The 14,260-nt window shown below is 47.6% G+C and overlaps 1 protein-coding gene across 1 annotated transcript in view; it reads left to right on the top strand.

The window, feature by feature from the left end:
* Positions 1 to 184: 184 nt before the first annotated feature.
* Positions 185 to 14,260, top strand: part of Fak (protein tyrosine kinase 2 Fak) — an 83,761-nt gene continuing 69,685 nt past the window's right edge. Inside the window, exon 1 of the mRNA XM_070540094.1 lies at positions 185 to 368. Coding sequence (XP_070396195.1) covers positions 283 to 368 — 86 coding nt within the window. The 5' untranslated portion in view covers positions 185 to 282. The remainder of the gene's footprint in view (positions 369 to 14,260) is intronic.

The following is a 14,260-nucleotide window of genomic DNA, read 5'->3' as shown; positions in this document are numbered from 1 at the left end:
TAGTTTAAATTATTTGGTTACACTATTGGCTTGAAGCACAGCATATTAGAAAAATGTAGCGTCGTAACAATAAACTAAGTCTGTTTATCAGCAGCAGATGGCACTGCATACTTAAGAAATTCAAGGTACGTTTGGATAGCGTTTTTATCTACGAGAAACACGCCGCAATGTCCTCTGGGATTAATGTGCGCTGGTGGACATCTTTGAGGAGCCGCACGGATTGGGTGCTTAGTACGGATACGTTGTGGAGGTTGATAAAAAAAAGCCTCCCAAATGCTCTGAATGCACTCGCGTGGACACAGCATCTCCAGCTCCGACTCGGGGAGCCGCTTTTCGACGCTCGAGAAGAAGAAGACCGTCTGTCCGAGGTGAGACAAAAATCTGTGATCATCACACTGACCGTGCGGCTTGGGTTGTCGGAAACCCCAACACTGTAAACCAGACCATCTTTAGACAAGTGACAGAATCGCGTGTTTTTTGCGCGCTCCGACGCGTTCGCCTGCGAGTGCTTCACGTTGCTGCATTTTCCGTTCTGCGCCGCAACTCGGCCTTGTAGGTGTAGGACATCGGCCGCACGACGTCTTTGGATGCCGTAATGAAACCGCATTGAGCACGACGCCAGCCAAGCCCCCCTTCAGGGGAGAGGTCCCCTGCACAGAATGGGACTGTGGGCGGGACTCCTCCGCCGGAGATGAAATCCAAGCCGTGTGTGCTTCGACGAGCTGCCAGACGGGAGGTTGAGCGAAGAGAGATCGCACTTGCTCCCAGACAAATCGCGATGAGGGGGCACAGAGCGTCGTTTGTTTGAGCCGCCCGGGTTCAACGTCTACTCCGCTCTTGCTTTTGATAACGGCATGTTTATGCGCGAGAAAGCGTGGCGATGTTGCTCCCCCGGGATTTGACTCTGTCATGCTGGGCGAAGCTCTGTTTGGCCTAAATTTACGATCTAACGCAAGCACGACAAAAACGCGGTGTCCCATCTTGTGGTTTTGCCTCTAGTGGGAGTGACCGAGGTGCGTCTAGTGAGCCGATGGAGCAGACGCAGCGCATCACTCGCAAAACGCGCACCGCTACCTAATTCATGCTCGTATTTCACTATCCCCGCATACCATAACACGCACTAATGCGGAGCGTGGTAATTATAACCCCATTCTTTAACGATTTGGTGAAGTTACAACTCATTTATAACAAGACGTCATCTAACAGTGCCCCGTCCGTTCGCGGTTGTCAGTTCGTAGCGAAAGGAAGGAGCGTGCCGTTTTCGTCACGTATTTCCGTTTTGAAAGCAAAATGGGTTTGCGTAACCGAAAGAGCTTTTACGCGGCTCACGCCTTTACTGAGGCGACGTTAGCTTTGCATCGGAGTTGATTGTAAACAAGGGTACGGAATGATTGCGGGGTTGTATACACAACACGCACACATTACATTAAACGAATGTCGCCGCGGCTGCACCTTGGTTGCAAAGGCCCAAGGGTTGTCAGGCACGGACTCCTTCGAACTAAACGATGCGCTCCACCGAGACAGTAAAATAAAACGACAGATCTTATCGGATACATCCTAAACGTGCGTCGTCGCGTCGTGACCTCTTTTTTTCCGGCGCTCGTGTCCGCGGCATTTCTCTCGGCAGGTGCAGCGTATTCTAGGATATGTGGGGCGCTCGCAAATTTCTTTGTCCACTTTAGCTTTTCCGGCGGCGGCGTTCTGCCCCCGCTGGGCGCGCGATGGTCCCGTTGGGATCTCGGCTGCTGCTACACTCCCGAGTTGTCACGGCTGTCGCCTGCTGCTGTCTGCTGCCGGTTTCCGGCCTTACAACGAAGACTGTGCCGGCGTCCCGCTCTGGGTCGTCTTCAAGTCGTCTGCTAGTTGGCCTGCGTGAAACGTGCTAGATAGATAGCGACAAACCGGTATATTTTGCTTCAGCCCAAATGTTGCGCTATTGGGGTATTGGGGTACAGCACAAAAATGCCGGTGCAGACGCAACTGCAAAATAGACAAGAATTAGCGCTGTTTTGTGTTTGGGTCTGTTCCAGCAATTAGGACCAACTGTCGGTGACAACCTGAAAGGCAGTTGCAAATATACCGCTGTCCAATTCAAAAGATAATTTGTATAAATGCGCGAGCCATTTACGATCGCTCATTACCGTGACGTCACGTCACGGAGCCGAACTTTCGATATCGACGTCCACGGAGGAAGGAAACTAAGGAGAGGCCCTACCCCCTCCGCGCGCTAGAAGAAAAGTGTGGCGGAAATGACGAATAAGGTTCTCATTTTTTTGCTGCTTTTTTATTTTTTTTGCTGTATGGCCACGCCTTTTGTGCCACAATGGCGGCGTTGTTATGGTTTTGAGCGCTCGCACGTGTTGCTCTGGTAGGTTTCGCGCCGTGTCAAAGGCGCTGTGTGGGCGGGTTTGCGTTAGTCACCGTGTCTTGTTGCGCTGTGTTACCTGCACCGTGCTCTGCCGGATGTTGAGCGAGCGCGCGCGCTCCGCGCGCGAAACCACGCGCAGCGCGGCGTGGTTTCGCGAAAGATGTAAACAAGAGAGGAGGGTGGCACAAAAGGCGGAGCATCGCCATGAGCAACGCCAACTTCCGGCTTCACTTTTGCTTCACAAAGAGTGACGTCAGGGCCTCTCCTTAGTTTCCTTCCTCCGTGTCGACGTCTCTCGGGAACTATGTTTTTGAGCGCGGAGGTAGACAGTGTAGGCACAATACAAATTTGTGGGAGGAGCTTGTACTGAATTCTTCTAGTACACTCCAAGCACGAGAGTCGATCCTGCCAAGGTGTATATGTGCGCTGTATTTTTACTGTGTGTTCAGTCTACCATCATCACTAGCCTACCTAAGGAACAGGGCTGCTGAGCACGAGGTCGCGGGATCGAATCCCGGCCACGGCGGCCGCATTTCGATGGGGGCGAAATGCGAAAACACCCGTGTGCTTAGATTTAGGTGCACGTTAAAGAACCCCAGGTGGTCAAAATTTCCGGAGTCCTCCACTACGGCGTGCCTCATAATCAGAAAGTGGTTTTGGCACGTAAAACCCCAAATATTATTATTATTACCTAAGGAACAGATTGATCGATGGGTTTTGATCACTGGTTTTGATATCCCAAGTTCCCGAATGTAGTGGAGGACTTCAGGTTAATGCTGAACACCTGTATAAAAAAAAAAAGCAAAATTCGGCCTTTTTATTCTTAAGTAATATTTTCCTCCCAAAGAATGCAAATGTACTATCAATCGAAATAAAAAAAAGACATCTATGGAAGGAAAGCAACAAACTATGAAATGGACGCGAAACGTGCGCCAGGTGTTGACACCTTGGTTACTGATTATATTTGCATAAATGTATATTAGATAACATAGCCGAAGGCTTGTGAGAAAGTGGAAACAGCCGGTTTAACAAGCCCCTCTCATTAGCATGTGCTGTGGGAGCGAGTTCTATTTTTTTTATGCGTGTGTGTGGTTGGGAGAGGCGTCTGGTTTTATCTAGTTAGCGTGGTCAACGGGCGATAAATCAACATTTCGGTCATCGCGTCCGCATACGTCTATCGGCTCCTCGAGATTGGCAATAGATGGAGGACTGATCTAGTATAATGTTTCTTAATGGGCACGAACAATTAAATGAATTCTGACCACAGTACTATTATAGTCCAAAATTACGACGAAGCTGCATACCTGAGGAGCTTCCATCTAAGTACGTGGAAGCCTTATCATCCAGGGCACCGATGCTAATGCTGTTTGTTGCATCTAAGGAGGAAAAGGATAAATTCTGCTGAGGCCGTAGATTAGCCATTTATGTCGTTGTTTATTTAATAAAAGTGTTTTTGAAGAAACATTTAAGGAAGCTGAAGCTTCGAATTTGAAACTCTAGAACAATATGAACATTATGTACACTGTACATATTGATACATATAGCGGACAACATTGATCTAAAAAAAAACCTGTAAAGATTGTAATAATTTCGTGTAACCTATAAGCTCATGCATCACACTTGGCCTCTTCGGATGCTGTAAAAAAAATATTACAGAAAAGTAATATCTGTTTTTGTTTCTGAGTCACATATTTGTTAACTTCGTGCTTCAGTTTCTTTCTTTTTTTCTTTCTTAAAATTTCGCTTGCGGGGGTTTCTATTCCTGCTGCAGGAAGTCGAGGTGGAGAACGGGAATTTGAAAGAAAAAGGAGTAGTGTGTCTGTCAAATATGGTTGTTCTCATTTTTTAAAATTCAGACAATAATTGTGCGGATACATACGTCTCTTAAGACGCTTTATGTCTTTGATGTTACGTAACACACGTACCGGCCTCCTTAGCGTGCAGCGCCGAAAATTGATTCACTTGAACTGACCCGCCCTGAAGTGTCGACAAACATACGTGTTCGTCGGTATAGACGGTAACTATAGTATAGAAAGTTGTTGTAATTGCTAATCGTAGCGGTGGCTCGGCTAAAAGGAGGGATGTACGTTCACTTCGTTGCTTTGATCTTTGTCTCTGTGAAGAACATCTGTCGGGGAATGGAAAGCACTTCGTTACATCGAAGATTTCGTAGAAATGGGCTTCGTTAAGTCGAGGTTTTGTCCGATATTCGCCACGTTGCACTGCGGTATACATGGCGCCGAGATTCCGGTGCGATACTTGAGGAGTGAAACTTCGTAATTCATGCTGCGCCAGAAAGCACGCTGCACTTGAAATATGATTTGAGTGCTGCTTTGGACTTGCTCTACAAAAAAAAAAAACTGTACAGAGCCTCTCCGCACAAAGTTTCCTTGCTCCCTCTCTTCCTTCATTGATTCGTTGCTTTGCTCATTCGTTCGTTCCTTTCCTCCTTCCGTCTTTCCTTAATTCATTCATTCATTGCTTCGTTCAAAGGCGCGTTTCCATGCTCCCTCCCTTCATTGATTCATTCCTTTGCTCATTTGTTGGTTCCTTCCTTGCTTCCTTCCATCTTTCCTTCACTTATTCATTTCTTCGTACAAATACGCGTTTTCTTGCTCCTTCCCTTTATTGACTCGTTGCTTTGCCCATTCGTTGGTTCCTGCCTTTGTTCCTTCCTTCTTTCCTTCATTCATTAATTTCTCCGCACAGATGCGCGTTTCCTTGATCCCTCCCTTCATTGAGTCGTTGCCTTGCTCATTCGTTGGTTGGTTCCTTCCTTCCTTCCTTCCTTCCTTCCTTCCTTCCTTCCTTCATTCATTCATTCATTTCTTCGTACAAATGCGCGTTTGGACGCTGGACCGTGATACCGGCGTCGGCGGCCATCCTTCATTCATTCATTCATTCATTCATTCATTCATTCATTCATTCATTCATTTCTTCGTACGAACGCGCGATTGGACGCCGGACCGTGATACCGGCGTCGGCGGCCGGTCGCCCGCCGAGCGGACGCTCCACACGTCGTCGTCGTCGATTGTGCCGTTGTTCATTGTTCGGCGGCCGGCTCGCGACGAGGGGTCGTCGCGCTGGCCTGGCCTCTCCGCGAGGCAGCGGTGGTCATTTGTGCGCCGACGGGCAAGTGCGGCCACTGGCCCTGTCCGCGCGCGGTAGCAGCCTGCGCACGCCGTTATCCCATCGTTATTTTCGGCGCAACCATTGTCTTCCGAGCGGAGCGGCGGGGTCGCCCGATGCCTGCCTGCCCGCCCGCCCCAAGTGCGTCGTCGATACGAGTCGCGCGTTCTCTTTTTATTTCTGGAGAGGAGAGAAGGTCTTTCTTCGTCTTTCGCGCTCTCTGGCAGGTCGCACGACGCGACCCCGACGACTGCACCACGACGCTGTAGCGGCACGCCGCTGGGCTGCGTGCCGAAATAAGAGATCGTGCCCCTGGTGATGACCGTCGGGGTTCGCGTGGCTGTTCGTGCCGTGGAGTTTCCTGGAAAAGAACTGCTAGAGGGAACATCTGCGCGCCGCGATAATTGAGCTGCCACGGGTACTACGCATGGGTACTACCGTGGGAATGACGGTTAGTTCATGGATTTGTTTGATAAATACCCGTGGTACCACGCATGGGTACTACGTATGGATACTACGATAGGTACTACCGCGGGAATGACGATTAGTTCATGGATTTGTTTGATAAAAAAAACTACCCATGGGTACTACCGTGGGAATGACGGTTAGTTGATGGATTTGTTTGATAAAAAAAAAAAGCTACCCATGCGTACTACCATGGGTACTACCGTGGGAAGGACGGTTAGTTCGTGGATTTGTTTGATAAATACCCGTGGTACCACGCATGGGTACTACGTATGGATACTACGATAGGTACTACCGCGGGAATGACGATTAGTTCATGGATTTGTTTGATAAAAAAAACTACCCATGGGTACTACCGTGGGAATGACGGTTAGTTGATGGATTTGTTTGATAAAAAAAAAACTACCCATGCGTACTACCATGGGTACTACCGTGGGAATGACGGTTAGTTCGTGGATTTGTTTGACCAAAAAGAAAACTTATTGTTGGGCGAGTTCGCTCGTAATGCTTAAAAATGCGGCGCCGCGTACAGAAAGACAAGGACGAGATGACGTCCGTGTCGTTACCCAGGCTACCGTCCTCGTCTTTCTGAGGCGCTGCATATTTTCTAAAGATTTGTTTTATCTTCGTGCGCGTGCGGCCTCAAAGCGTTCTTGTGACGTCATTTATTACGTTTTACCTTTATAAATTTCCAGGCACTCGTAGCTTTCTAAACACAGTGAGGCAGGCACGTACCCAAGATTTTTTTTTCGGGGGGGGCCACCACCTCCATCATCATCATCATCATCATCATCATCATCATCCTGTTTTATGTCCACTGCAGGTCCACTCTCCCTGCGATCTCCAATTACCCCTGTCCTGCGCCAATCGATTCCAACTAGCGCTCGCGAATTTCCTAATTTCATCGCTCCACCTAGTGTTTTGTCGTCCTCGATTGCGTTTCCCTTCTCTTGGTACCCATTCTGTAACCTAATGGTCCAATGGTTATCTAACCGGCGCATTACATGACCTGCCCAGCTACATTTTTTCCTCTTGATGTCAATTAGAATATCGTCTATACCCGTTCCCTCTCTGATCCAAACCACTCTCTTTCTCTCTTAACGTTATGCCTAGCAATCTTCGTTCGATCGCTCTTTGCGTGGCCCTTCACTTGCTCTCAAGTCTCTGCCACATATGCACTGGCAAAATGCACTGGGAAATGCACTGGCAAATGCATTGGCACTGGACATATTGCACTGGTAAAATGCACTGATTGCACACCTTACTTTTCAATAATAATGGTAAGCTTCCAGTCAGGAGCTGGAAATGTCTGCCGTATGCGATCCAACCTATTTTTATTCTTCTGTGAATTTCCTTCTCATGATCAGGGTTCCCTCTGATTAATTGACCTAGGTAAACGTACTCCTTCACAGTCTCTAGTGGCCGACTGACCATCCTGATCTCTTGTACCTTTTCCCGGCTATTTATCATTATCTTCATCTTCTGCATAATAATATCCAATCCCACTCTTACACTCTCTCTGTTAAGGTCTCCAATCATTTGTTGTAACTCATCTGCATTGTTGTTGAATAGAACAATGTCATCGGCAAACCGAAGGTTGCTGAGATATTTGCCGTCGATCTTTACTCCTAAGCCTTCCCAGTTTAATAGCTTGAATTCTTCTAAGCACGTAGAAAATAGCTTTGGAGAAATTGTGTCTCCCTGTCTGTCTGACCCCTTTCTCTATAGGTATCTCCCTGCTTTTCTTGTGTAGAATTAAGGTAGCTGTAGAACCTCTGTAGATATTCTAACGCGAAAGACGAGTCAGTAAGACGAGAAACTATTTACAGATTATATTTAGAACAACGGTTGCAGCGCTGACCGGTTAGATTCACAGCGCGGCCCAGTTCGTTCTCTCTCCTCATTTCTGGAATGATGGCGCATACGCGCCTCGTTCAAACAACCAAATACCTCACGCATGTAGTAATATTTTCCAAGACTTTAACGTAAGCGTTCTGTACTCCTTCATTACATAGTGCCTGTACTATTGCTGGTATCTCTACTGAATCAAATGCTTTTTCGTAATCTATATAAGCCACATAGAAAGACTTATTGTACTCTGCAGATTTCGCGATAACCTGATTGATGACATGGATGTGATCCAATGTAAAGTATCTCTTCCTGAAGCCAGCCTGTTCCCTTGGTTGACAAAATCCAGTGTTAACCTTATTCTATTGGAGATTATTTTGGTAAATATTTTATACAATACTGGGAGCAAGCTGTGGTCCCATAATTGTTCAATTCTTTAACGTCTCCTTTTTTGTGGATTAGTATAATGTCTGCATTCTTCCAGTTTTCTGGGACTCTTGCAGTCGATAGACACTTCGTACAAAGAGCCGCCAGTTTTCCAAGCATTATGTCTCCTCCATCTTTGATTAAATCGACTGTTATTCCACCTTATCCTCCCGCTCTTCATCGTTTCATGTCTTGCAGGGCCCTTCTGACCTCATCGCTAGTTATAGGAGAGTTTCTGTATCCTGTTCATTACTGTTTGTAAGTGAACTATCATGACTCCTCTTGGTACTGTATACAGGTCAGCTTAGAATTTTTCCGCTGCTTTTACTATATCTTCGAGATTGCTGATGATATTATCCTTCTTATCTTTTAGTGGTTTATCATCATCATGGTTTGTCCTATGCCAGTTTTCTTTTTTATTGATTTCAGGCTGCGTTCGTTTTTTACGGCTTGTTCAGTCTTTCTCATGTTATAGTTTCGAATATCAGTTATTTTCGCCTTATTGATCAGTTTTGACAGTTCCGCAAATTGCGTAACGCTGTGCGGCCGCCAGTCCCATACAGCCACGTAGAGCGCAGAACTCTGCGATTCTGGACGTACTGCGCTCACTACGAAAGGTTAGAAAAACACCCACATAAGCACAGCAGAGAAGTGGCTACGTGAGGCGGTTCGACCAATAACTGTGGAAGCGTCATTCAAAACAAGTAATTGTTCTCCTCTTCCAGCGACGTTTTCTCTACTTCCTTTTTAAATAAAGAGATGTTGATCCATAAATATTCTCATAAACAACGGTCAACTTTTTTATTATTCGCTTTTGCTTGCAGTTTGGTTGTTGCCTTGGCTCTCTCCCTTAGTAGATCGCTTAATTTCTCAACTCCTTGCGATGTTTGTTTCCGGTTGCCAATTTTGCACGAAAAGTGCTATACAGTTAGGGAAAAACAGACGAGATAACGGGCGACAGTCATCTTGCTTATGGGTTTAAGGTTTACTGCAGGGTTTCATGAAGGACGCTCTTTCACATTATTTTATTTCCCACCTTATCTAACCCATATCACGTGTATATGGTTCCGGGCATCTGCCAGCGTCGCGGTGAGCCGTAACTCAAGGAAACAATGAAGCAAAGGGATAACTCGTTCCATGACAGTACAGACCAGCTGAGTAACAGCCGCATCCCTCTCCTGGTCCCAGTATCAGCCTAAACAAAGAAGGTTGAACTAACAAAAGCAACAGCTATGCGCGTGACGGTTGAATAGATGGTGACAACTGAACGCATGTCGAGTTAATCGCGCGGTTGCGGAATCTACGAGAAAACTGTCCTTCACATTGCAAGAGATGCCGATAACTACCGCCATCTAAAAGGAGTGAAAAAGGCAGCATAATGCTGACCGATGAACAGCTGCGAATCTCAACATTGATGTGGTGGCGCTTTAGGAATGTGTGAGGAGTGGTGGCGTGGGTGGGGGTATGCCACTTGATTTCGGGGGGGGGGGGGGGGGCCCGGGCCCCCCGACCCCCCCCCCCCCCCCCCCCTGGGTACGTGCCTGCAGTGAGGCAATTAGTCTCTGCACCAGTGTGCGTAATCATTGCGCATTGTTGCATTTGTCGAGGCAATGTTTTCTTGCAAAGTCGTTCGAAGCCAAAAGTGTCGCCGGAGTTTGGGCAAGCCCACTTATACCGTAAAAGAAAGGGAACATACATTACATTATGGGGTTTTACGTGCCAAAACCACTTTCTGATTATGAGGCACGCCGTAGTGGAGGACTCCGGAAATTTCGACCACCTGGGGTTCTTTAACGTGCACCTAAATCTAAGTACACGGGCGTTTTCGTATTTCGCCCCCATCGAAATGCGGCCGCCGTGGCCGGGATTCGATCCCGCGACCTCGTGCTCAGCAGCCCAACACCATAGCCACTGAGCAACCACGGCGGGTGTAAAAGAAAAGGAAGAAAAATGCAACCGTCGATATAACGGTCATGCCCTTTTTTATCATTTTTGACAAGCGACCAGCGTCATACTGACAGCATCGTTTCTATCACCGTGAACAAGGAGGAGAGGGAAGGAGACCGGCGAATACCACAAGAGAAAGAAAACAATTTGCTTGTGATAACGCGATTCGATTGTCTACCGTGAAGAATACGTCGTGGTGTATAGAGCTGATGAACTGACGGTCTGCCGTTCCTTTGACGGTCAAATGCTTGGAAGTAGACCTGCCAAGATATGTCCCGTCACTTTCAGTAATCTCCCCCCCCCCTCCTCCACGTTTTTTTTAAACAGTGTACTAACAGTCATTACCTTGCTGGCTGAACCGCGATTCTTGCAGTTCACGTAGAAGTGTGCTGAATTGGTCTGGTTGGTTAATGACGAAGGGGGTATACTAAATAGACACTCGGTCACGCCTTAACGTCAGAGTTCCCTCTATATAATGTATGCTCCATCTCACAAGTCGCTTGCAGCCTTCGCAGCACTGGGGAAGCTGCGAGACTCCTTAGCCAATACGAAGGCCGAACGCCCCCTCGAGATATGTTCGTCCGTCTACCGTCATCCGTGTCGTCTGTCCACCGTCACAGTGTGATTCGCGGCGCACACGTATCGCTTGTATCGCATCATGTACCAAGCAAACACAAAACTCTCAAATCCCGCCAATAATTTCACAGTTGCGCCGGGAGCGCAAGGATACTGCTGCACAAAAATATTACCCGTGTACGCCTCGTGTACCTTGGGCAGTGCTGCAAACAATTTGTGAGGTTAAGTAGAGTGATTTTTAACGCGACAGCGTTAATGAGCTCGTGTCGCAGAAAAGCCGGTGTCGTCGGCGTCGGCAGCGTTGGCCGTGAGCGATAAATCCCGGCAGTCACTTCATGAATAAAAAAACAACTTGCAAGATGGGCTGGGTGGGAATCGAACCAGGGTCTCCGGAGTGTGAGACGGAGACGCTACCACTCAGCCACGAGTTTTGTAGGCAAGTCCGCGGTGTGTGTCCTCATCTAACTCCGTCACGCTTGGTGCTATACTCGCGCACAGCTTTCTGTGGCTATGAAGGGGAAGTTAAGGAGGCAAGGCACGCACAAGTGAGAGCGCTTCTGAAAAGAGTCCCGCTCTTTCATCTACGCCAGTTTAATCTGGGGAAGAGAAAACGTAAACACCTTGTTAGCGACAGTTAAATAAGACGGGAACACACCGCTGAATGTAAAAGCTTAGTTATTTTGCGACTTCTCCCTTCCGCGTCTATATAGCAAACGCGAAACCGTCCCCCCGTGGAAGCTGCGTCGACTCGGCGTCTGTTCCGAGCAGCCAAAAGCACTGTCAAACGTTGGCGGACTACTTTGCGCGGTAACACATGTGCAGAAGCTCCGACCTTGCAGCCACAGAAAGTTGCCCACGAGTTTAGCGGAGACTGGAACCTTATCAGGCACGGGCTTCAATGGCGAGTAGAGGGTTTTGTGCATAAACATGTCACAGTTTACGGGATACCGGAACACCTGGGGCGCAGATGCCTGCGGCAGACGACACTGACGCACGAGCAGTTAACATAGCGAGTATTGAAGCACTTCTTTTTAGTATTTTTAAACTAAGCTTTAGTGTTTTTGGCTTCGAGTGTAGTATATTTCGAATTTTAAGGTTGGCAAGCTCTGTTAGGTAGCGCGAGAGATGAGGAAATTTGCAAGCTGCACGGAATCGGGTCTGACTCAACATAGGGGCAGTTGAGAGGCCACTGTGGAAAGGGATAGAGGGAGCGAGGGACTTTGACCTGTAGTAGACATAAATTAGGATGGTGATGATAAGGGCTGATCGTGATTGTAACAGTAAATGACTATGGGTGTACTAACTGCACCATACTCAAAAAAGAAAAGTTCGACAGCTCGAACATACCCCCTTTTTATTTTTTATTCATTTTATTCCACAACTGCTCTTGTGTTGACCTTGTTTTCTGTCTTCGCGCAGATAGCAACCAAAATATAGCTGAGCGGCCGTCTCTGCGACTGCACGGGCCCCAAATTTCCGTCCGACGGTTGATCGTTGTGTGAGAGCGAGGTTCAAAGCTTGCAACGCTATGTGCGCATACGGCGCGTTTTTAGGTCGCAGGCCACTTTCTTGCGGAAACGAGCGAACCGTCTTAATTAGCGGCGCGCGCACAAAAAAAAAAAGAAAATGAATTGCGGAAATGCGACTCGGAAGCAGGGCTGTAGCGGTATGCAGTATCCGCTGCAGCCTGAATGCCCTACTTTAATGACATCTCAAAAAGCAGAGTGCAGAAGCATGGATGAACCCTTATACAACACGCACGCAGTCACTCACTCAGTAGACACATACACACGCACACACACAGAGAGAGAGAGAGAGAGAGAGAGAGTATAGGCTTGGCAAACTGCCAGCACTCCGTCACGTAATGGATTTAGACCCCGTCCGTCACTAAACATGGCAATTTACGGCACTGAGCCCAACAGTAAAAAAAAAAAGGCATCCTTTGAAATCCGTGACGTCTGGCCTACTGATGCAGAGGTTGCTCGCCAAAATTCAAGAAAATGGAAGTGTGGCGTCATTTTTTTCCATTATAGTCGGGACTCCCGTTATAATCTCACCTCGGTTAATTCGACACCTCGCTTAATTCGAACGCACCCGAAAGTTCCTGCGAGGTACCGTACCACGGCTATGGAATTGGGAAAGCCATCCTTTTAGGCTGACCGCGAAAGCAAGCCGCATAGGTTAATTCGACATCCACCGGTGACCCCTTCAGCGGTCGCTAAAAGCTTGAAAACGCAAGATATTTAGCAGACGGCGCTAATGCTTCCTGTAAGCGTAAGCTGTCTTTATATTTTAGTGACCGACTGTCCTTCCGCCCGTGGATCGAGACAGCAATTTGCGCTCTTGTTTCGCCTCGTACCTGTGCATTCAGCGGCCTTCTCCGTCCGCCTTCAGCATGGTGAAGCGCGGCAATGACACAGTGCTGTCCATCAAAGTCAAGAAAGTTCTTCAGGGTGGTTACAGAACGGTGTTTTAACGAGGAAATAGGATTGACGAGAAATACGGCGTGAAAAAAGAAAGCACTCTTGTGACTCCCATAACCAACGGGGAAAGAATTCTTGATTTTGTTTGTTCTTTTTGATATTTGTTCATTTTGCTGGTGCTTGTTAATTCGACCTTTCGGATGATAATTCTACCAAACTCGCGGTGCCCCAAGGGCCGATTCAACTGGAGTCAACAGTATTCATCAACCTCGACGTTGCCGCAAGATTACCTCAAATTGAACTCTCAGAGCTGAATTTGCGTCTTTGTGCATTGTGTTATAGTGTCTTAGTACATACATTAGTGTTATAATTTATAAGGTGTCTGTACTTCAGTCCAACCGATTTCGTGCAGGAAGGTTGATTATTAGTGGAAAGAAGAAAGAGGATCGAACTTTCGCTCTCTCTATTTCTATCTCCCCCTCCTTTATTTTTCTTTCGGTGTTTAATTACGCGACTAAACCGTGGCGCCGATGGCGACTGTGCGACGCCATCCATTGTATTCGTTACTCGTATTTCTGCCGTTACTGTGTATGGAGTAAGACGACGGAGTCCCCAAAGATTGTGAGATTGAGGATTTGCGTATGCGTAACACATACACGTTAACACGGGCGCGCGTGGCCGCCGACAACTGTACGCCATCTCAGAAGTCGTTCGCAACACAGCGCAAGCTTGCATGACTCAATTAAGAGGGGTGTAGGATTGGGCTTGTTGGTAAAACACGCTCTAAAGTTTGAATAACAGCGCAAGGACAGCAGAGGGGACAGAAGAGAACATAGAAAAACAAAGAGAACAAAGCCATCTGTTCTCTCTCCTGTCCGCCCTGCTGTCCTTGCGCTGTTATTCAAACTTTAAAGCTTGCAGGACTTCTTAGCCAATAGGAATGGCCAAATGTCCCTCGATGTGTGTGTTCATCCGCGCCGTGTTGTCTGCTCAGCGGCTGCTGAATTCGCTGCATGCGACGTGCATGCGCAAAGGACCTAAAATATCACACGTCGCCGTGACGTATGGCGCACCAATC

The sequence above is a fragment of the Dermacentor albipictus genome, chromosome 6 (genome assembly GCF_038994185.2).
Source record: "Dermacentor albipictus isolate Rhodes 1998 colony chromosome 6, USDA_Dalb.pri_finalv2, whole genome shotgun sequence".
Lineage (NCBI taxonomy): Eukaryota > Metazoa > Arthropoda > Arachnida > Ixodida > Ixodidae > Dermacentor > Dermacentor albipictus.
The sequence above is the reverse complement of the archived record's forward strand: the minus strand, read 5'-3'. Positions and strand labels throughout refer to the sequence as shown.